Source organism: Verruconis gallopava (assembly GCF_000836295.1).
Source record: "Verruconis gallopava strain CBS 43764 unplaced genomic scaffold supercont1.11, whole genome shotgun sequence".
Taxonomy (NCBI): domain Eukaryota; kingdom Fungi; phylum Ascomycota; class Dothideomycetes; order Venturiales; family Sympoventuriaceae; genus Verruconis; species Verruconis gallopava.
This window is the reverse complement of record NW_015622147.1, coordinates 479,058-501,521: the sequence shown is the minus strand read 5'-3', so window position 1 is coordinate 501,521 and position 22,464 is coordinate 479,058. Positions and strand designations below refer to the sequence as shown.

Below are 22,464 nucleotides of genomic sequence, written 5' to 3'. Positions count from 1 at the left end.
AGTGCCCAAGCAGCGCCTTGTCATTGGCCTCGACAGCGAGACCGCTCGCTCGCCTTTGCTGGACGCCGCCAATCGACGCGGCTGCATCCGCCGCTAGCCCAGTGCGTCGGGCCCCCTACCTTGCTGCACATACGACCGCCTTTTCCCAGAATCCCACAGAGAGCTTGACTTACTTCTTCTTGTCCTTACCTGCGTCCTGGCCGCTTGCTCAGGCTCTCACGCATGCCTCTGCCGCTTATGCTGATGCGCAAAGCGTGCTGACTCTTATGCCGCCGTTGCTTCATTGAGACTTCGCTCGACTGGTGGAGACCGTGATGGATGGCGAGGACACATCTCAGCCGCGGACGGCGGCCGGAGGCGACCAACAGGAACCCAAGGTGCAAACCATTGACCTGAAGCTGCTGTCACCGTCGCCCGAGGTGCCGGCTAGTGGCCTCTTTCTGGAGAATCTTCCCACGACCACGACGTTGGGAGAGCTGCGAGGCAGGATTACCGCCGCGCTGCCCTCACGTCCGCCGCCTGCAAGACAGAGGCTCATTTACTTTGGCCGGGTGCTGCAGAGAGACGAAGACACGCTGGCGAGTGTCTTCGGCGAGAATAGCGTACGTCCCATTATTGTGTGACTTTGTTTTTCGACATGGCGGTGCTCAATGAGAGACTTAGGTCCGGCAGCAACGCCAGCACACCTTGCATTTGGTACTACCGTTAAGAGATGGAAGTTCGCAGCGAGAGGCGGCTCCGTCCCCAGTACCAAGCGTGCGAGCGTCCATTTACCCTCCTTCATCGATACCGAGGCCATCCTCGGTGCCTCCGCGTGGAACGGGCGCCGCGAGCCCCTTCAGAGGGCCCGTTAGCTGGCAACCGCATGCCCAGCCTCCGGCGCCGACTCCTGCTCCCTCCGCAACGACGAGCACCAACACTACGGCTAGTCCTGCTCCGCAGCGTCCTTCTCAAGGCTCTCAGCCGCCTCTACAACAGCCGCAGCCCCGAACGCAGGCCGTGTTAGATCAACCCATCTTCCGATCGGTGATTGGCAATGCAAACATCCGGGCGAACATCACTGCGAATGGGCAGCCTATCAATCTGCCACCTGAAGTCGTTAATCAGCTTCTCAATCAACATTTTCTCAGAAACGGTGGACTGGAGCATCTGTTGCCCAGCGGACAGACCCGGTCGCAGTCCGCCGACCAAACTACTCAATCTGCGGGTGCATCTCCATCAGGACCGACCTCACAGCCGTTACAGTCTCGCTCTTCAGGACAACAGCTGTTTCAACAATTCATGGCCTCGGTTGGTGATACGAATAGGCAAGCGCAAAATACAGGCGGGGATGCAGGCTCTCCCCAAGATCGCCCTTCTGACACGGAGTCAGAGGAGAGAGGACGATCGATGGACTCACAAGCTTCTGCTCGCCATGCTCCCGATCCTCCAGCCTCTGTACCGTCAACATCGGCAACGGACTCGCAGCAGCCATCCTCGAGCAATTCGCAACATCCGCCAAACGGCTCTCAATCCAATGGTCCCTCGCCCACCATTCGCGAGCAGTCCGGTGTGAACCCTGATGGATCACGCTGGTCGATCAGGACGGTTGAGAACCACCATCCTTTTGCACACCCCTACGCTCACTTTGCTCAGCAGCTACCACAGATCCCAATTCCCATGCCTTTGCCACAGGGATTCGCCTTCGCACCTTTTCAGACCGGCCAGGGGTTTCAGATGCCTGTAGCTGTGCCTGTGGCAGGGCTTCGCCCACACGGCACACCTCGTTCAGTGTCACCTGCACGGTCTGTGAGCGATGGACCGAGACGAGTTGGGACACCAGCTGCAGAACTTCAGCATCGCCTTATGCACACGAATCTGGAAATTCAAAATCTCAACCAACTTCTGGGTGCTCTAGCGACTGGGACAAACGCCGATGGCCAGCCCGCTCCCGCCTTGACCGAGGAACAACTATCGCAGATTAGAGCGTTCGCCCAAAGCATGAACGCTCATATTGATGGGTTCGGTCATGAGCTGAACGCTCTGGCGAATGCCCACCCGAATGTGCGCTTCCAGCCGGAGTTTGCAGGCTTAAGTGCCATGTTCCATACATTACAGGGACAAGGACGTGGCGTGTCTCAGCGCATCGACGCCCTGGCTGGAAGCAATGCTGCAAGCGCAGAGTCTCTGCCTCGAGCTGAGCCGTCAACGGCAGCTACTCCTGCTGCACCCCAAGAACAGGCGACAGTGTCTCCCGAATCTGTCTCCAATCCAGACGTTTCCGTTTCTCAGTCTACGCCGTCTACAACAACGGATACGTCTCCTGAGACCAATACGACGACTTACAATGCGAGCCCTGCCTGTCCTGAGCTTCACTTGCTCTCTGACCCAACGAACACGCAACACTATCTTCTTATCGGCCCTAGCGGCCCGCTCGGCACAGGACAACTCCCTCTCGACGTGCTTTACCCGCTCCTCGCAGCACAGCTACCCCATGATCAATTGATCCGTGACTTCAACCGTGCAGCGCAGGAAATGACATATGCTTTGCAACGCGCCGATCTGCGAACTGCGCTGCAAGCTGGCCTTTCGATACCGCTTGCTTCGCAAGGGAGAAGCCAGTCAAGTAGAATCGATTCGAACGCGACAAACACGTCGACGGCGAGGGCATCAGTCATTGGGATCGGGCAGCACGGTCAAACTCCAGCCGCTGGTCCTGCACACGCACAGCCACAGCAGCAACCCGCACCTCCTGCTGGTCCTGCACGTGCTGTACAAGGTCAGGCTCGGCAACAACCCGACGAGATGCGCGATGTTCTTGCCCCCATTGTCCGTAACCTGTGGCTAATTGTTCGTCTCTGCATATTTGGCTGGTTTTTCTTCTCCTCCGGCCGTGGATACGGACGCCTGCTCATCTTGCTCGTGCTCGGCGGTCTCGTATGGGGGATCAACGCCGGCATCTTCGGCCAACGGCTCAACGGACTGTTGGATAGCATCCAACGTCATTTTCAAGAAGTCGTGGACGAGGCGAGGGGCAATCGTCCTAACGAGCAACAACAGACGGCCCCTGGCAACAATGCAGGTGAAGGCTCCTCACGTGCCGCCGGTTTCCCCACGCCAGAAGAAACAGCGCGACGTCTTATGGTCCAGCAAGCGGAAGGACAGCGCCGTAGGATGCGCGACACGTTGAGACAGATTGAACGCACCATCGCGCTGGCATTGGCAAGTCTTTGGCCTGGTGTAGGCGAGGCTGTTGTTAGAAACCATGAACGGGCGCGGAGAGAGGCAGAGAGAGCTGCCGAAGAGAGGAGGAGGGCTGAGGAAGAGGAGGCGAGGAAGAGGAGCGAGGCTGAAGAAGAAAAGAAGGCAAAAGATTGTGTGGCCGTTGGCACGGCGGAAGGGAGCACGAGTGTGAACAGGGCTGGTGGTGCTGAGAGGGTAAACAAGGGGAAAGAGAAAGCTGACAGCGGTGACGTAGATTGAGTGATGAAATGAGTATCAATGGACTGAGGAAATGATTTCATTCGAGCGACTGTACCAAATTTCAAAAATGGGGGGATAAAAAATTGTAACTCAAAGTTCGTTTTTCTCCTATGTCGATAGACGTCACCCGGCTCTCGCCGACCACATTCATAGCAGATATATTGCAAATGCGACCCAATTGCTTTCAACGTGCGGACCGGGTGGTGCACACCTCAGTTGGCAGTCTCATCAGCAAAGCTAGCCGGTGCTAAGCGTAAGCGTCCAACCTGAGCAGTCACCATGTCGATACGGGATCAAGGCCGCCTCTCGCGCAAGGCTTAAAACGCATGTTCGAACCGAACCGAGTTCAGAGACCGCCTGATCAGAAGTTGGGAGGACAACTTTTTTGCTCGAATGGCCTTTCGGATTTTTGTTTCTTTTCCCCATCTCTTTAGATGTTTTGTTTGTCGAGCGTGACGACCTGGTGGTTTGCCGTGTTGCTTGTGGAAACATAGGAGTAACAGTCCGCTGCTGAAATTTTTGTTCAGCTTCTGCTTTCCTTTGCTTTATTTTTTTTGTTTTAAGAAAAAAAATTTTCTTTAAGGAAAAGACGTGTTTGTCAAAACTCGAATCCACGCTACACGCAATGTCGAACTGAGGCTTGATTTGCCGTGCGTGCTCTTTTCTCCCTGGGATTATCATACTGTCATAGTCGGTTACCTACGGGTGGTCCCGTGCTCAGCGTGACATTGATCTTCATGGTGGTGGGTTCGAACCTCCAGTCAGCAGTTATTGCAAAAAAGAAGTCAAGAGAAGAAGACTAAGGAGTAGAGTTCGGACAATATCAGACCAGTTCACTTCACTGTTGGAACCAGAATTGGCGCGATCGTACGTGCAACTTCATATTGAAGACGCTCTGGTCTCCGTCGCCAATTGGAAAACGCCCAAGCTCATATCTGTCCAGCAAAGCTGATCACAAATACAACCACGCTCAATGTTTTTCATTCTTATCCTCCGCCCTTTTTTGGGAGAGGGATCATTCCTGCGGAGCTGAGACGGAACAAGCGAAAACATTCAATGGATGTGTCAAGTGCATTCACTGCAAGCCTTTACACCAGCCTTGGCGGGATAAATAGAAGCCGCCATATTTTTTTTTTTTTTGAAAACCAAAAACAAAATAAAAATTCCACCCAGACACATGCTTGAAACAAGAAAGGCCATATAATGTTGTTGAGTCCATCGTTAAGCCGAGTGGATGGGATGCAGTTACAATGACTTTCTCCGTGATCTATTTGGATACTTGTTCAAGATATCTGAAACGAGAGAAACTCGGGACAGAGAAGATTTGAATCACACTGAAGGAGCTAAGGAGCGAGGACTCTGTGCTAGAGATTTATTCCTAACGAAGTGCGCTGATCGTGGGATGGTATCACGAGATATCCTCCTTCATAAATAGGATTTTTAGCATCCTTTGTCCTTGGCTATGGGCATTGCAAGAATTTCCATCACGAGCATCAGGATGAGTTGTTTTTTAGCACCCTAGCTTGACGAGGAACTGGGTAACTTGAGTTACGGCTGTAGATAAGGTGACTTGAGTGCACGTGACCTAGAGCTTCTTCGCTTCACGCACCGGGTTATCTCGTACTCTTATGATTGCAACAAACTCGATTTCTTCGCTCGGACTAGTTAGTCGCTTCGACGACATTTAGTTGAGGAGCTGTGGTCTAAAGTAGATGCTTAAGCATATCTTCCGACTCATTACGAGAAGCTTTCGATCCAATCAAATCAGGATGCGGCTGCAGGAATTTGTTCACTTGATTGGAGTCGGATTGTAGCCTGCTTCTGACCTGGGATGTTGGTCTGCCGGAGAATGGTTCTGCATGAATGAGCTGTTTGGATTGTTTCTTTTTCTTTTCTTTTTTTTGAAATTTTTTCTCGCCGCAAATGGGCCAAGACAGGAACGCGGAATCTTATTTACTATGCAGAAAGGCTTGGGGACTACAACCGAACTAATTGGGGTTCTTATCGCCGTTTGAGATCCGGCCACTTCGACGAAGTTGCACGTCGATCACGTTGCGGGAACGACGCTCCCTGCTTCCGAAAGCACATGGCTGGCAAGCGGCAAGAGATGAGAAAGACCTTGCTCGATAAGTCGAGGCAGGTGACCTGTTCGACGCCGGGTAACGGGGTCGGCGGGTCCCGCTAGCCATTTTCGAGCGTGAAACGCAGCCCTCGCGGCGACTGGCCCACGACAATGGCTTCTCAAACAAATGACGGGATAATCCAGCGTTAGCGACACACCGACGAGATGGTTCCCGGCTCTTGGTCTTGGTCTTGCTCCGATCCCCCCCCTTGCCGGTGTCGCAATCCTTCCCATGTTTCCGCTCGGAGCAGCTCCGCGGCCGCGAAGCGCTCCAATGCCAACCCCAGCTTTTCTCCACCCCCGTGCGATGCTCCAGGCTGCCTCATTGAGCACCAACGGCCTCTAAGCGACCACGCGCGATCCACGCGTGCGGCAGCGACCGCTCGCGATCCGAGCGCCCTGCATCATCGCTCTTATTCTTCGGACGGCGTGCTTTCGACCGTGCAAAATGCGTCTCTCTCGTCCCTCCAAAACATTTTTCCAGACCTGACTTTGCTGCATCGCAAATGGGCGCTCCTGAGATGGCGGCGATCGACGACAAGCTGGACGCAGAGAAGCAGTACGACGTCGGGAACAAGAGCGAGCACACGCGAGCCAGCGACCCACTTCTCGACCCAGACGGCTATCCATTGCGTCCTCAGCCTAGCTCGGATCCCTACGGTGGGCCATACAACACTCCTTTGCGTTCAGTTCAGACCTGATCTCGTCTACAGATCCTCTCAATTGGCATTTCGGCATCAAGCTCGTTGTTCTGCTCCAGGTCTCCTTTCTAGCCTTCCTTGGCCCGTTTACTCATGGCTTCGTCAATCCGGCATACCGACCACTTGCGCAGACCTTCAAAATCTCAGTCACCGAGGCCTCGTATCAGACAACTTTGGCTATTGCCTTTTCTGGAGCCGCTCCGTTGCTGTATTCTCCGCTGTCCAATCTATACGGTCGAAGACCGATCTACCTGATCAGTGCCGTTATTGGAATCTGCGCCGGCGTGGGAAGCGCGCTGGCGAAGACTTATGGAGGCGTGTTGGCAGCGCGATGTTTCGTCGGTGTAGGTACGTCAGCTGGAATGGGTATCGGCGCCTCCGTGGTTGCGGATCTGTTCTTCATGCACCAGCGTGGCAAGATGATGGGCATCTACATCATTTTCCTCACGAATGGAGCGCATATCGCTGCGATTTGTGGCGGACTGGTAGCCAAGTACACCCATAGCTGGAGGTGGTGCTACTGGGTCCCCGTCATAGTGCTAGGCGCCACCCTGCTCGTCAACATCTTCTTCCTGCCGGAGACGCTGTACCATCGCGACCAGGTCACGGGCGAATCCAAGCAAGAGCCCGCCAAGGGTTGGTTCCAGCTTCTCACATTTCAGACGGTAAAGGCGAAACGATGGCCGCGGCTCTACGACTTCACGCATTGTTTCATCATGTTGAAGTATCCCTCGGTGCTTTTTACGTTCATCTACTACAGCTACACCTTTGGTCTCGGCACCGTGCTGTTTGCCGTCACGGCCTCTGCTGCTTTTGGAGGTATCTACCATTTCGACACTGCCCAAGTTGGCCTCGCCTTTGGCGTGTCAACAACGATCGGCTCTGTGGTGGGAGAGATTTTCTCCGGTCCTGTCAGCGACTTTATACTGCGGTTGCATAGGAAGCGGACCGGCGGCGAGGTGAAGCCCGAGGCCCGGCTCCACGCCATTTGGCCCGCTCTTATCCTGCTCCCCGCAGGAGTTATCATTGAAGGAGTGTGCTTCCAATACAAAACTCACTGGAGTGGTCCATGCATCGGGATTGGAATAGCAGCATTTGGGTTGCAAAGTACGTATTCGCCGTTGAAAAAGGATGGTTGTCGCATCGCTGACCACTCGTCGAACTAGTGATCTCTACCAACATTTTTGCATACCTGGCCGACTGCTACAAACCACAGTCGGCTGAAATCGGGACCATTCTCGGGTTCGGCAGACAAGAGTTTTCGTTCACCCTTGGGTTTTACATGATCCCATTCGCCCAGAAGACAACATATGGCACCGCCTGGTCTGTGATGGCTTGCATCAGCGTTGCGCTATACACTGGAATTATCCTGTTGATCTGGAGAGGTCAGCAGTGGCGCGAGAGGCTGGGCTCGCCCAATTTCCACAATGACCTTTGAATATTGCCCAATAAATTTGACAACAAAAGTCTGAGCAGGTCGGTTTTGGAGAGAGAGAGAGAAAAGGGAGATACATATATAGCCGCAGAACCAGGGGTTAATACAATTTCTTCATTTCGGCGCAAAATCAGCCATAACAGAAAATAATCTACGATAGCAACGAGGAAATTAGTACCTAGATCTGATTTTGTGTTTATGCGGGTTCGATCGCAGATTGGATTGTGCAGGATAGAAGCAGAAAATTGGAGAGCCAGGATCTTTGCTTTTTTTTTTCTCGCTTCATTTTTCGTCATCAGTTGTTGACCGCCAGATCATAGGAGCAGTCTTGCACGATATTCAGGCCCTTCATGAAACTGCATTATATCACAAAACTCTCTAGGGTGTTCGGCGCGAAAAGTTCTTCAGCCCGCATGAGGCGTTTGGATAGTCCCTGTTTGTGATGATACTCCAAGAACTTGTCCAACACGTGCTTGTTCTCCCAGAATCCGTCTTTCCACCACATGTCTTCGCCCATGAGGGCCTTGGTCTCTCTGACATGGTCTTCCAAAAAAGGGAGCATGTAGCGCAATGCTTGACGCATGTTAGTCGCGGCACACAGCCTTGCTAGGGAGTTGCTTCTTTACCTGCTCGCTCCATCAGGGCCTCGTACGCGTACTTCTGAGACACGGCGAACGCCTTTTGCAACTCCCTGGCAATCCATGGGTTTTTCTCGTAGACGGTTCGCTTGATTACGACCACATGCATGATCGGGAAGATCTTCGTTCTCTGATAATACTCCGCCTCAACCTCCTTGAAGTTGGGAAACAGGTTGTCGCAGTGGTCACAGCGATCTACGCAGGGAGGCTTTGATGCGCTGAAGATGGCATCGAGCTCACCCTTCTCGAGCATGTCCGACAAGTTTTGGCCTTGCTGCAGCTCATGGACCGTGATTCCAGGGGGCAGAGAGTGGGCGACTTTGCTTTTTCTCACGTGTGCCGAGGGCTCAAGGGCACCTGCGAAGAACTCTACTTCGGTGGCAGAAACACCGAAGTCATCTTCCATAACACCACGCTGCCACACAGTTGCAGTCACTATAGTTAGCGTTTTAGCAAAGACTCAGGGTGCGTCATGAGGCGCACGTACACTGATATTCTGGGATGCCGATACGCTTTCCCCGCAAATCTGAGGGCGACTTGATGCCAGAATTTTTGTTGATGTACATAGACTGGTGTCTAAAGAAGCGAGATGGAAAAACCGGAATGCCAATGAAGGGGGGATTTTCTTGATTAAGCGTAAGAACGTAAGAGGAAAGACTGAGCTCGCAAACGTCGAATTCTTGGAATCGCAGCTGTCGAAAGAAGCTGTCAATTTTCTCGAATTAGTCGACCGCATCGTTCTTCCTGCCGCTCTGCTCCTGTACTCACGTCTCCTCGACACGATAATTGAGAAAAGTGAGCTCAATACCCTGTGGTCGCACCCTACCGTCCTCCAAAGCCTTCATCCGATCGTAGTCCCAGCAGGCGAATGACAGTCTCAGAACCATGCTGACAGTGGCACGTCCAGCCGGATGGCTGAGACCTTCTGGATCACGCTTGGTGACCTCAAAGTCCGGAGGATAACGGCGCAATTAGTCCGCCCGATTGTTGTCGCGGTTCCAGTTGGTCGGATTAAGGAGAACCAGGGTGGTCAACGTGCGTTCAAGACAAGTACCGTTCATTCGATGGGAGACCTGTGAAGGAATTCTTGCGGGAAGGTGGTCAGTATGCTCAAAGTGCTCTGCGGACTGTGCCACCCATGCTAAGACGACTCGCAGGATAGGGGGGTTGTGTTGGGCGGCGAATTAGTACCTCACATTGAGCAAGGCCAGCAAAGGTGACCTTTTGTCGGGTCGAGAAGAAAGCCCCGCATGTAAATAAAAGGAACGTCCGGCCCCCAGCCGCGGGTCGCGCAACTGGCAATTTTAAGATATGCCTAACGACGACGTCTCCAAGAAAGCTAGGCGGCTGAAGGCGGGCGGGGCCTGCGTTTCCTGTCGCAAAAGGAAGCATCGCTGCGACGCCGCGAGGCCGCAGTGCTTGAGCTGTAAGATTCGCGGCATCGATTGCCAGTACCCACTGACGAATGTGGAGTCATTCTCGGTCGAACAGTAGGCTGACGACGAACAAGTGCCGCGCCGTCTCGTGCTGACAAAAAGGTTTCCAGGCTGGAGGCGTTGGTGGAGTCGAGAAAGCGAGGGGCCCCCGACGCGCAGACCGCCGGTTCCGATGTCGCTGTCGCCGCGGCAGGTTGGCAGAGGGAACTTGACCTTCGAGCGCAAGGCTCGAGCCCAGCTTCCGCGTCGAAACGGTCGCCAGTGGAACGCCCAACCTCCAAGGATGTCGCCGTGACCAGTTCGCAAGGCTACCTGGGAGACTCGTCGTCGTTTGCATTCGTGACGAGGACCAGGCCGAGCAAGTCTAGCACAGAGCTAGACGACGTCGATGATCCGAGCCTGTCGCTCTCGCGTGATCAGGACTTTGACGATGCTGAGTACGCGTTCCCCTCGCGGGCTCAAGCGGATGAGCTTGTCGACGCGTATTTTGAGCGTGTTCACCTGCTCTACCCTTTCGTACACTCCATTCAGTTCCGCACTCAGTACGAGAGCTTCTGGCTCGAGCCCCACTCAGTAGACATTTCGAACAGTTGGATGGCAATCTTGAACATCGTCTTCGCCTACGGCTGCGAGTTCCGTCATGCGTCAGCGCGAGGGAATTTCCTTGCCATCGCCAACCCTTTCGTGCGACGCGCCCGCGAGATCATCCTCTCCCTCGTCTTCGACAGCGTTGACCTCGGTCTCGTGCAGGCGCAACTGATGCTGTGCCACTATCTACAGGGAACACATCGGCTGAACGACTGTTGGAACTTGGCCGGTTTAATGATTAGAAGCGCCTACGCCCTGGGTCTACATATCGATCCGGCCGAAGACCAGCCCATCTCGGCCATAGAAAGGGAGATGCGCAGGAGAGTCTTTTGGGGATGTACTGCTTTAGACAAGACCTTAAGTATGAAGCTAGGACGGCCACCGTCGATCAACATCGACGATGCCATGCGTATACCCTGGCCTGCTGCGGTGGACGACCAATACATCACCGACACTGCCGCCCAGCCAAGACAGCCTTCACAGAGACCATCCAGGACTGCCTTCTTCGTCCACACGGCTAAGATGGCACCGGTAAACGACATCATATTGAAGACACTATACTTCTCTGAGCCAAGGAAACATGAGGCAAACGGAGCTCTTCCTTGCCTATCCGCGCAGTCGAGGATTCTCAGCGACGCTGTAAGGCTTGACGGCCAGCTGAGAGCCTGGTGGAATGAGTTACCCATCCATCTTCGCGTTGCTCCAGAAATCCCCGACGGCGCAGGTTTCGCCAGACAACGAAGCGTGTTTTTGATTAGGTATCTGAACATGAGAACTCTGCTGCATCGAGCGCCTTTCCTCGTTCTGTGCAAGCAAGCGATGGAGGACGAGTTTCTGAAAGAGCTAGCAATCGCGTCGTCCAAGATCTGCATTGCCACGGCGAGCAAAACCGTTCAGTTGGTCTACGCACAGTACAATCAACAACTTCTGAATTCGCTGTGGTACAATCTGCACTGTAAGTTTGGCCTGATGTGCTACAGAAGCTGCTAATGCGTCCAGACATGTTCACCGCCATGGGTGTACTGCTAACTGTCTACACCCTGGATAGATCTCTTCAAGAGTTTCTCCAGCCCCTGCCAGATCCAACAGTCTTAGACCACGGTATGGATTTTTTACGCTCAGCAAGCCATATCAGTACTCTCGCTGGGCGGTACGTAAAAATGCTAGAGCCGTTTTGCCGACTTCTGGCTCCCCAGCAGTACGAATTCCCGTTGGGCACTCATCAGACGCATGACCCAGCGTCGACACATGCGCTGTCGATCGATGCCACTTCTATTCCAGACGTACACTCACAACTATCGAGCATGGATTATATGGACCCTGATGACCTTCTATTTGGGGCTGGAATTCCTCAGACCTTATTCAATGGTGATTGGTCGCCTTACCCAGACCTGTATTAGCATGAATGCACATCCCCCTCGCTAATCACGCAGATGAGAACTGAGCTCCTGTGTATGGGAGCCATGAGCAATCCGCTCTGTAACGACTTGATCTAACTACATGGACATGGCTTAAATGCATTCGTACTCTAAAGCGGGCGAGTAATAACAGGAGTGTCTTATCTGCTGGCAGATCCTTGCAGTTTACATGAGAGCCGGAATTAATCGCCGACATGAGTGCTCGGAGTCACATTTATGTGCTGAGCTGTTTCCAGAGCCTAGACAAATTAGCAATCGCAGAAAATACATGTAGTGTACTGCCGTAGTCAACTCCTAGGAGCCGCTAGAGATGCACCTCGGAACAAATTCAGCCTGCTATGGCATTCTTGTCCACGTTTTTCAGTGGAATTATAGCTTTCTTGGCTCGTGATGTTGTGACACAATCGTTGCACACGCGTTCCGATGTCTTACTTGTACAATGTTGTACCAATTCATGTTGGTCGCATAAGGCTTCGTTAGTCTTCAGCTATTCTTCACTTTGCACAAGACAAGGCCTTTTGATCTTTCTACTCCTCATATTTAGCAAATTTCCTCCAGTCTCTGAAGCTCAATGCCCGCGTATAGGTTAAAAAACTGAATTTTCGCTTCCCACTATGTCCATGTCCAGCCCAAATGCAGCACCCGTCTCCCCGATATCTGAGGCATCGAGTGCTCGAGGAGACATGCAAGCCACCGACCTGCAGGGTGCTGAGGAAACCTTGACTCCCATCAATCCGACCATCTCAACCAGCAGCGCACAAATGCCGCCGTGGTTGCGTGAAGCTGTCGCGGAACGAAAACGTCAGCTCGCGATCGCTCGCTCGCTACACGCCCCAGAAGATCCGAAGATCCGTAACAACGAGAACGACGATAAATTCCAAGTCGGTTTGCTAAAGGACTCAAGCGAACAGCACTTTGGTGTGTTTTGTAACGAGCGATATCACCAGCACCAGTACGTTTCCGAATGGCTGAACGGACTGCCGGAGCGACTAATCGAAGGTTGGGAGACTGTGCTGCGAGAAGAAGTCCAGGAAACCTTTGGAGAGAAGTCGAGGAAGCAGCTCCGCATGGATGACCAAGGATACGACATTATCGTCAGCCAGAAGAGAGAAACGTTTTTCGAAGACATTGAGTCGGAAGAATTTGACTTTTGTCCGGGTACGGTGCCCATCCCCGACGGCTATTCTTCCACGGACGGCGATGAAGGGGACGACGACTTCTTGATCAAGGTGCTTCTGGGCAGGAAGCGCCTCATGCAGGCTGAAATATCGGTCAAAAGACTCAAAATGGGACTCAAGCACGTCACAAGCGGCTTTTGCTCAGAATTCACCGGTGCCACGGACGTGAATCGAACGCGCGAGCTACTGGCACAGGTGGATCGTACATTCGAAGAAGTTGTAAGAAAAAGGCTGTCTAATGCCACAGCAATCCAACAACAGGCGGACAGCACCGACGAGCAGAAGCAGCGGTACAGGCGACGGCTTCGGGCAATGCGAGACAAGGATCCGGGCTTTGTGCTCAGGGTGTACAGCGAGCACGAAATAACGGAGCTGAAGACGATGGTTGCCGACATACTTGCCATGGACGAAAGAAACGGCGACAGCGAAGGCACGGACTGGTTTTGGAACATGCTGCCGCGCCTTCTTGAGCTCCGGGGAGATATGGCTGAGGCTGAGAGGGAGCTCGCAAGGCAAAGAAGGGCGGCTAAGAAACGTGAGCATTTTCGATTGTCCATGGAAGGATCGAGTGGGAAGCTAACGACTCTGACCGCAAGCGAAAAACAAAAGAGACTCTTCACTAAGCCAGCCACAGTCCTTCCTGCCTGTTCCTCTCTCGATCTGGGACCTATACTACCATCAGTACATCTGGATGCAGTCGGCGCTCAACTTTCGGCCGATCGGATCGTGGTATGCGTTCAGTATCCCGATCGAAGACGAGGCAGAGACGGAGGATTGGCAGCTCCGAATTGAACAGCGAATATGGCTTCAGGAGCACTTCTGCTTGACACTGGGAACAAAAAGATGGCTTCCGTTTCGCCAAGCTATGATTCCAGCGTACTGAACAAATTGTATCACCGACCATCACCGCCGCGCTGGGCTAAGCAAGAACTTTGTCGTGAAAATTAAAGTATCCACTCCAGCTAACACCTGCTTCGAAGGAGTCAATTGACACTTTTGAAACCCAGAATGAGCTGGTTTCCGACCGGGGCAGACATAAATCCGTCGTCGATTTGCTCGATACCTGTGTCGTCGACAATTTCGGTATCAAATTTCAAGTATATGGTCGCGAGAATGAGCTTCATCACTGACGATCTGTTAATACCACTTGCGATCAAATGCATCGTCGCGAATGGGTCGTACCTATCAGTGCGAAGTCCTTACCAGAGCAAGCCATCGCGCCGCTCCCGAAGGCCCACCACCACTTCGCGGGATCGAACTCTCCTGACGCCCTTTCGGACGCGGATTTCATCCACCTCTGGGGTATCCAGGCGTCCGCATTCGTAAAGACTTGTTCATTCCGATGAAGCGCCCGTTGCGACGTTCCGACTACTGTGCCAGCGGGAATGAAGTACCCATCGACAGTCACACCGCCGGGCGGCACATCTCGCCGCTGCAGACCTGGTGCAACAGAATACAGTCGCATGGTCTCTTTGATGATGGCGTCTAGCAGTGGCAAGCGATCTAGGCTTTGTAGCAGCTCAGACGTTACCGAGAGCGAACGCGGCAGCGCGTTCGCAAAGAGTTTGACGCCGTTTAGTTCTTTCCGAAGCTGTTCTCGAATTTGGTGTTGCCTGCAAAGCTCATACATGGCATACGTCAAAACGACTCCGTCAGCTTCTCGACTTGCCTCGAGGTTGTCCAGCATCTCCGACGCCACCATGCGCAGCTTCTCCGAAGTGCTCAGAGTGGGGTATTCGGTCGTAGTAGCGGCATCAAGGTGTGCATAGGCAACGGGAAATGTTCGCTCAGAGCTTGGGATGGGGTTTTCATTTTTGAGCGTAGCACCCTTCAGTTCTGCGTCCGTCTTGGTACAAATCTCTAGGCAGTGGACCTCGAGCCATTTTTTGGAAGCCTTGTGGTCGCCGACCTCTTGCATCTTGTTCCATGTGTGTTTGAGATACTCCTTCCTGGCCTCCTCGCGTCCGATCCTCACCAAGTCGAGGCCGTTTTGCAGCCCAAACTCGTAGGCACTTCCGATTTCAGCGGCAACGGCTCGCATCAGTTCATAGACGTCCACGCCCTTGGCTGTCTGTGCCGCAGCGTCGAGAACAGGCAAAAGGCGATCGCTCAGGATTACTGACGACAGCTTGTGAAAATCAACGGATCGAATGACGGCAGCCTTGTTGTAGATTTGGAGCATCGTTTTCTTTCGCTTGGCATGCTCGTTTGTGTCGGACATGGTCACGAGATTCTTGGTGTTGTAGTTTGTGAAGGACAGCACAAACCAACCTGGACGCTTGAAGCGCCGGCCGCTGTAGATCTTCTTGAGGCCATCGAGAGAAGCAACGGAAATCTCATTTGGCGACAGGAGCACGACAGGCCCATACTTGCGATGGGCTTCAACTATGCTTCGCGTCTCATGCTTTCTGCGCACTTGATACCAATACCAAGCGGGCAGTATGGGAGACGTGGGGTGAGCTCTTGGGAGCTTGGAGAGCGGGGAAAGGAAGAGAGGGTAGACGACGAATTTGTAGACGAAGCTGACGAGCAGGGCAAGGTACAGGGCAACGGCCAGCGAAAGGATCATTTTGCTCGGATGAACCGACTTCGAGGTTACACAAACTCGACGTGACTCCACGAGCCGGCGGAAGGATTCAAAATTTACGTATCTCGCCGAGCGTCGCTGGGGCGAAGGCGGACGAGCTGGAAAACGGGGGGCTTCAGTTAAGCGACGCTACTGTGTCGAAATATGCATGCAGCATGCTGGGAGACGCCGGCCGAATGCATTCTGATAGGAGAGGGCGCAAAGCTCCGTGCTGGCTAACGCATGAGCAGAAAGCAATGGATCAATCAAAGGGCGCCCAGTCGCACTCACGAGGTCGTGGACCTCTATTGAACAGGCGAGGACGGCGTAGGAGAGGAGGGCCGCGCTGATGGAGGTCCCGGTAGCGTATAGCCGGTGTGTTGGTTATTCTAGGTTGGTGCCCGCGCGGCGCGACGAACCGTCGCTCCCGTCGTCTACCGCGAAGGCGGCTTGGAGGTGATCGACAACGCTTCGCACGGTGAGAGATGCCCCCGTCTCTGCAACTGGCGCCTCGCCTGCAACGCCTCACGGTACTGTCCTTGAGTCTCCGCGCTCGAGGTTGCTGAGACCCATTTTTCCTGGCCACGCCGGCCTCCTCGTCTCTGCCTGCACAGCCTTGGTTTGGGCCTCTCGAGGTTGGATTGCTCCGTACCGCCTTCCATACACCGAATCTCTCCACCGTCGCCAACCAACTATCCACTGGTGATCGTGATGGCGGTGCTATAGATTGCTACTACAATGACCCAGAGCTGGGCCAGGACGGGCCTCGATCTTCAGACTCCCCATTCCCCTGTTCACAACGCATCGGACGCTTATCTCGTTGACATCGGACCAGCGGGAATTGACGCTCGCCTAGCCACCTCACTCTTTCTCTTAGAATCAACAGCTCGGCAAGATTCTATGCGTCTTGCGTGGTGAATGGAAGGGCCCAAAATTACGAGGCGTCTTGACAGCCTCGACCTTCACAAATGAAGAGCATCCTGTGAGCAACACCTGGAAAGCAAATCGGGATTTCGGTTTGTGCTCTGATGAATTGAGGCGAAGCCACAGGTCGTGAGGCAACAGACCTAGGCCTCCAAATCAGAAGAATGGGAGGGATTTTCTCTGTCCATCAGGCAACTTGGAGTCTGCTGAATCCTAGTTAATTCGCTGCATTCTCAAGAAAACTTGAAGGGCATGAATCTAGCACAGTATGCGGGCTTAAGCATGAGCACAGCCTATAGCCGGCCTCTTGGGCGCAAGCAGAGATCTTATAAAATCGGCCCCTTTGACCTCCTGCAGTGTTTTGATGTATCCTATCCGTCTAGCACGTCCAGTTTTGCTTAAATCCAGTTTTGCTTAAATCCAGTTTTGCTTAAATCCAGTTTTGCTTAAATCCAGTTTTGAATTTGCGGATCCACGGTTATTATGAGTGAAACGGCAAAGAAGTCTGAGGAGCAAATGATATCCGCTAGTCGGAATACATCGTCTGAGTCAAAGTTGTTCCCGTCGTCAAGTGGTTCAGTTGCCCCGGCCACGAAATCAAGCTCTACCATCCCGCTGTCGCTCACAACAGCAGCTAATATATCCTTCATATGCAGTGAATGCATGACCAAACGCGCAGTGGACAATTCCTTTCTCCTTGGCAGTACAGCTTGCTACAAAGTCTTCCCATCTCCGAACATATATTCTTCACAGGCGTCCCCAAAAAGATCGTCGCCAGATATTGTCTCTAATTCTGACAACGAAGGATCGAGCGCACCGAATAGAGGGATAGGCAATGAAGTCAAACCCACTGCATCGCGCCATTCCGACATGAACATGAGCTCCTCCGAGTTTGGAATACATGTCGCAAGAAAACAGCATACCAGTGGTCTCCAAGAGGAGCAATATCACACAAAGTTCCCGCGTTTCCCATCCCTATCTCGAGCGAATCAATCGGCTTCTGCTGAAATGGAGGCAACCGTCCGTTACTCAGGTCGACACAAATTCACTTTAGCCATTTCAAAACGCATCAAGCGTCTCAACGAGCGATTTTCAAGGAGATGGAGTAAGAAAATCACATCGATAACTGAGCGCATATCGAGACTCGGCTTTCCAGCATCCTACCCTGGCAAGAGAAAGAATAAGGGCAAGGCGCCAACACAAAAGGATGTGGCGTTTGGTGAGCAAAACACAGAAAGTGATACAATTTCATTACCGATGTCTAGTCAAAGCCGTCAGCATGATGACTTTCGGTGCTGCTCCTGCCAGAGAATTCGCCCCAACCTTTATCCAATCTCTTCTTCCGGCCGAAACACCTTCAACAAAAGCGAAAGCCGTCATGAGCATGTCTCATCTCAGGATAGGATGACTTCCCGGCGCAGGTCGTCGCGTGACTCCCTCGAGAGAAATCTTCTCGGCATAAGAGACGGAGCGGAGGAACACTTCGACTTAAAAACAAACTCTACCACCTCTTAATCACCGCGTCATGCATCTCATTTTATAGCCTCTCAGATCTATGGGTGCGAAAGGGATGCGCACAGCCAAACTAATTGTGGATGGCGGCGTTGGCCTCTCGCAGACAAGAAAAATGAATTCGCCTGTCCGTGGGCAGCCCTGATTGTAGAACACTTAAATCGCTTCATGTGCTGCGTGTTATACTAGCGTTGGCGTTGTTATAGAGGATGGGAAAAGGGATTGCTCAACAATAGAGGCATAATTTTCATAGATGAGGGGGCTGATATCTTCTTTCCATAGCGCAGGGGCTTCTAAGATAGAACTATTAGATCAATGTACTTTGATTTCTCACCAGCCCCAATCGCCTCGTATGGACTACTTTCTTAGTTCCACTAAATTCTCCTCGAAATGTGTCCTTCGAACTTCATGCCGGCTGGAGCTTATTCCAGAAGACAGGGTCATATCCTTTTGGAGAAGTGGTTTTTTGACTCTCAACCAGGCCGCCTTGTGCCTCGGTGTTTCGAAGCATATCAAAAGCATCAGCACCAATGTGGAAATGTTGAGAATGTGGGCGGTTCGCGGAGTGAGACTGGATTGTCTACCTTGAGAACGCCTGCCGGCATGCTAACGCTTTCCAACCCACTAATGCCTGATGTATCTCAGAAAGTGTGGCAAAGTAGTCCGCAGCGATTCCAGGCATAAAATGCCGCAGCGGAAACCCTTGCGTCTTCAAGAATTGCCGCCGATGCTAGGATGACGGCCAGAACGCGGTACCCAAAAGAAGCAACGTAAAGGAGGGGTAAACGTCCCCTTTCTACTTTTTGATACGCGGTGGCACAACTCGTATTCCTGAGCCCAAAGACGTACAGTTATGAAAACGTTTCACTTCTCGTTCTCTTCCGGAAAGGCCTCACACAAAATGTGGAATGGGATCTCCCTCGGGTGAAGACTCTCAGGATATGAGCCTTGTGGCCGCTGGCTTTCTACGAACCAATCCGTCCAAGATCGAGATAACAAGGTGAAGATGAAATGGCGACCGGTTTATTGCGCGGGCTGTTCGGGTTGATTGTGCTTCAGTACTTATTATATATGATGTTATGTTCCAGACGCAGAGCCGTCGACAAATGACGGTGAAGATGATCTACCTGGAGGCCTCCGAGCGCGAGAGACAAGGTTGCGGAATACAGGTAACACAGTCGCGTAGCCCTGCTTAAGGGCGCCTCACTGAGATTTAGCGACGTTGTCAAATCCGAGGGCTTATAGTTGTAGTTTGGGTAATGATCAGCGACTCAAGCTCTGAGGTTGCGAAGCTCGTCGCTTAAAACTGATTCTGATTGTATTGCCCCAAAGTTTCCCCTCGTTTCTTGGGCATAAACGATATGTGCTGCATCTCAATGGGAAGGGGGGGGGCTCGACGTCCCAGTCTACATCGCCTCACTCATCTTGTGGATCTGGAGACCGGCAGCTTGGCTGTGCACTCGAAAATTCCCTCAATTTGAATGCTGTGCGGCTCTCTAAATTTAGTGACGAGAGAGCTTATGTTTCTGCCGACGTCCTAGGAGACTCGAGCGTCAACAACTTACTTTTCGCTCAGCATGGACTTCGAAGCGTGTCGTCATCTGGCAGGGATTTCGCATTCTTGGCCAATACGATCTGCCCCGCACATCTTATCATTCGCGTGCTCCAAACACTTTGTTTCTTTCGCAGGGAACCATTACTTTGCGTCTGTTGTAATCCCTGTACTGATATTTTCCTCGTCCCTAAATGAGCAGTCTCAAAGATATAGCCAAAGGAGGCTGGCACCCCAAGGGCAAGGATGGGGGAAAGGAAAGCTGGCGGGGCGACTTCAAAGGCATTGATCAGGTGGTAAGACTTCGACTTGCTCATCCACCCTTTCGCATATGCTTGAAGTGTTGCGGCTGGTGCTAACTGCGGTTTGATTTGGACAGGCAGGATGGATGGGCAAGAAGAAGACGAGCGACTACGGACGTGCGCAGGAGCATACTTCCACACCCTTGAACCAGTTGAAAGACCCGGCTTCATTCGGGCCCCCTCCTAAACGGAATACCTACGGCTCCTCTGCCGCTGGAGGAAGCACCACGCAAGCGTCGCCATCAAGTACAATACCAGGAACGCGTTTGACGTCCAGTACAGGCGGTCTCGGCTCGCCGCTCACAAGGGAGCAGCTCGAGGAGGACAGACGACTGGCCGCGCAACGCGTCGAGTCTCAGCGGCGCATCGAAGAAGAGCCGAAGCACCCGACTGGCCCGTATAGAGCAGACACAACTGGCTTAAGTACGGCCGGTCTACCACCCCCGCCGAAGTTCAGAGGTGCCTCAAGCACCAGTCCTGAGAAAGGTGCGGTCGCAAAGCCCCCACCACCAAGCCTGCCACCGAGATTGCCTCCTAGACAGGCTGCGGCACCCCTCAGTCCGCCGCCAGCGTATAGTCAACAGTCAGGCCCAGAGAATGGGGTGCTCAATCACGGGGCGGTGAGCAGGCTGGGCGCCGCTGGAGTAAAGGTACCTGCCCTAGGCATTGGAGCAAGCAACAGCAGTGCATCTCCTCCGCCTCCGCCTGGGCAGTCACCAACAGCAGGGACCAATGCATCGCAGCTCTCAGAGCTGCAGTCTCGCTTCTCGCGTCTAAATTCGGGATCAACATCTCCGTCCGCGGCGACAGCGGACAGCAGCGCTCAAGGCACGACATGGGCGCAGAAACAAGCTGCACTCAAGACGGCGAGCAACTTCCACAAGGACCCTACGTCCGTGTCGCTGTCGGACGCGCGCAATGCCGCGAGCACGGCGAACAACTTCCGTGAGCGCCACGGGGAGCAGATCGCAAGCGGATGGAGGGCGGCGAGCGGGTTGAATCAGAAATACGGGATCAGTGACCGCCTCAGTGGCGGCGCCGCAGCCTCCTCAGCGGGTTCTCCGTCGTCGGGTCCAACAGGAGAACATGAGCAGGAGACTGGCGTGGTTGGTGCATCGGCCGCGGGGAAGAAAAAGCCCCCGCCTCCGCCGCCGGTGAAAAGGGTTGGGTTGGGAGGCGCGGGGCCGTCGGTTCCTCCACCAGTGCCTCTTGCAAGCAAGCCTAGTGTGCCCTGACGATTGACAACGTGGGTCACGGATTATTGTCCAAGGTTGCACCACATACTGTATAGTGCTACTCTAGCGTACATAACTGGTTGGCGCGGAGACACTAAGCCGGGCCCGGATCTACTGAGTAGGCCGACTCAATTATCTTTAACTAGCTTCTGCTGCACTGTATCTGAGAAGAGTGCAGGAACGACAAGAAGCTCCTGGGCATACGCACGCACGCGTTGAGTTGACGAGCATTCCCTGCAGCAGATCTCAGTTGCGTTGAGACGCAGAAGCGGGCGGATCCTGTCTCGCTTTTTGATGAGGTTCCCGTTAGAAAACCATGAGGACAGAGGATGCCGAGATGAAGGCGAATTTCCCGATGCTAGCACAAGTTCCGAGGCAATCTGAGAAAGGAGGAAAAAAAGCAACAAAATTGATTGACAGGTCAGCGGTAATGTGACATTCCGATCGCAGGTTAATTTTTTCTTTGCTTTTTTTGCGTTTTTTTTTTTTCTCGTGAATTGGTACATCACATGTGCCGCTCGCATTTCTTGTTGAGACGCACATCTCTCTAGAGCAGACGAATACGTAAACAGCCAAGTACTGGTCGGCAGCCCGGATCTGAGCTGAGCGTATGCACGCTCGGAGATGAAGAGGCCATGGATCACTATCTCTTAACATCTCTCAAGTTCCCACGCACTTGCACATGAACTCGACATGCATGGGAGCTGCACTTGCTGAAAGAATGTGATTTGGGGGGGTGCGAAGGGAGGAAATGAGCAGATGCAAGATCTGCATGTCGGATCGTCCCGCTGGAGGCAATGGAGGTCAGACTTGGCACACATGTGCCTGCGAGCTTTCATCGCTGAGCAAACAATCCCAGTAGTCGGGTTTCGGTCTTTGTGAGATAGACCATATCGAATTTGATGCGCCATGTACTATGGCAGCGACGTCAGAGCTGCACACACAAAAAGGCCTACGCCACGACAGTATGCGGCGCATTTCAACACACATACGCACGCACATCCACAAACCGACAGCTGAGTTAAGTAAAAATAAGAAAATTCCTCCTTCAGCAAGTGTGGGGTTGCGGATCTCAGCTCGCGTGCCTGGACCCTATCGTTTTTTTTTCGGCTGGCTCAATTGTATACGGTACAGCAAGGTATAGCTCCAGTGCTAGGCTGGTTCACCCGTCCGTCCGGGTGATATCAATGTTCAAGCTGCTACAACAGCCAGACTTCTGATGATCGAGCGAGCACAGAGGGCTGGCAGAAGCCGGGACTCACGCAAACATGGCAACCCGCTGTCAAATGCTGTTCGCGTATCTCTGAAGGGGTGGAAACGGAGCCTAGTCGCCATAATGGGCTATCACCTCGGTGATCGGGCCTACGCTCCAGAAGCGGGAATCCTGGACGAGGC

The 22,464-nt window shown here is 53.1% G+C and overlaps 6 protein-coding genes across 9 annotated transcripts; 4 read left to right on the top strand and 2 right to left on the bottom strand.

The window, feature by feature from the left end:
- The first annotated feature begins 158 nt into the window (after positions 1-158).
- Positions 159-3,656, top strand: PV09_04101 (uncharacterized protein). The gene is made up of 2 exons (XM_016357401.1): positions 159-602; positions 664-3,656. The coding sequence occupies exons 1-2, from the start codon at positions 315-317 to the stop codon at positions 3,460-3,462; spliced, it is 3,087 nt and encodes a 1,028-aa protein (XP_016214805.1). The 5' UTR covers positions 159-314; the 3' UTR covers positions 3,463-3,656.
- A 4,150-nt stretch (positions 3,657-7,806) lies between these two features.
- Positions 7,807-9,933, bottom strand: PV09_04100. 4 transcript variants are annotated; one of them, XM_016357398.1, is made up of 5 exons: positions 9,550-9,933; positions 9,127-9,444; positions 8,846-9,063; positions 8,347-8,793; positions 7,807-8,293 (listed from the first exon to the last, which is right to left on the bottom strand). In XM_016357398.1, the coding sequence occupies exons 2-5, from the start codon at positions 9,243-9,245 to the stop codon at positions 8,082-8,084; spliced, it is 996 nt and encodes a 331-aa protein (XP_016214802.1). In that variant the 5' UTR covers positions 9,246-9,444; positions 9,550-9,933; the 3' UTR covers positions 7,807-8,081. The 4 variants fall into 4 exon arrangements, with proteins under 4 accessions (XP_016214802.1, XP_016214801.1, XP_016214804.1 ...); XM_016357397.1 differs by having other exon boundaries at positions 9,127-9,933; XM_016357400.1 differs by having other exon boundaries at positions 8,846-9,444.
- PV09_04099 (uncharacterized protein) lies at positions 9,670-12,143 on the top strand (the record flags this gene model as incomplete). Its single annotated transcript, XM_016357396.1, has 3 exons — positions 9,670-9,848; positions 9,905-11,337; positions 11,382-12,143. The coding sequence occupies 3 exons, from the start codon at positions 9,670-9,672 to the stop codon at positions 11,780-11,782; spliced, it is 2,013 nt and encodes a 670-aa protein (XP_016214800.1). The 3' UTR covers positions 11,783-12,143.
- Positions 12,144-12,414: 271 nt separating this feature from the next.
- PV09_04098 (uncharacterized protein) lies at positions 12,415-13,861 on the top strand (the record flags this gene model as incomplete). The annotated part of the gene is made up of 2 exons (XM_016357395.1): positions 12,415-13,513; positions 13,575-13,861. The coding sequence occupies 2 exons, from the start codon at positions 12,415-12,417 to the stop codon at positions 13,859-13,861; spliced, it is 1,386 nt and encodes a 461-aa protein (XP_016214799.1).
- On the bottom strand, positions 13,444-15,602 carry PV09_04097 (uncharacterized protein). The gene is made up of 2 exons (XM_016357394.1): positions 14,161-15,602; positions 13,444-14,104 (listed from the first exon to the last, which is right to left on the bottom strand). The coding sequence occupies exons 1-2, from the start codon at positions 15,545-15,547 to the stop codon at positions 13,962-13,964; spliced, it is 1,530 nt and encodes a 509-aa protein (XP_016214798.1). The 5' UTR covers positions 15,548-15,602; the 3' UTR covers positions 13,444-13,961.
- Positions 15,603-19,640: 4,038 nt separating this feature from the next.
- PV09_04096 (uncharacterized protein) lies at positions 19,641-21,840 on the top strand. The gene is made up of 2 exons (XM_016357393.1): positions 19,641-19,828; positions 19,912-21,840. The coding sequence occupies exons 1-2, from the start codon at positions 19,727-19,729 to the stop codon at positions 21,067-21,069; spliced, it is 1,260 nt and encodes a 419-aa protein (XP_016214797.1). The 5' UTR covers positions 19,641-19,726; the 3' UTR covers positions 21,070-21,840.
- The last annotated feature ends 624 nt before the right edge of the window (positions 21,841-22,464 follow it).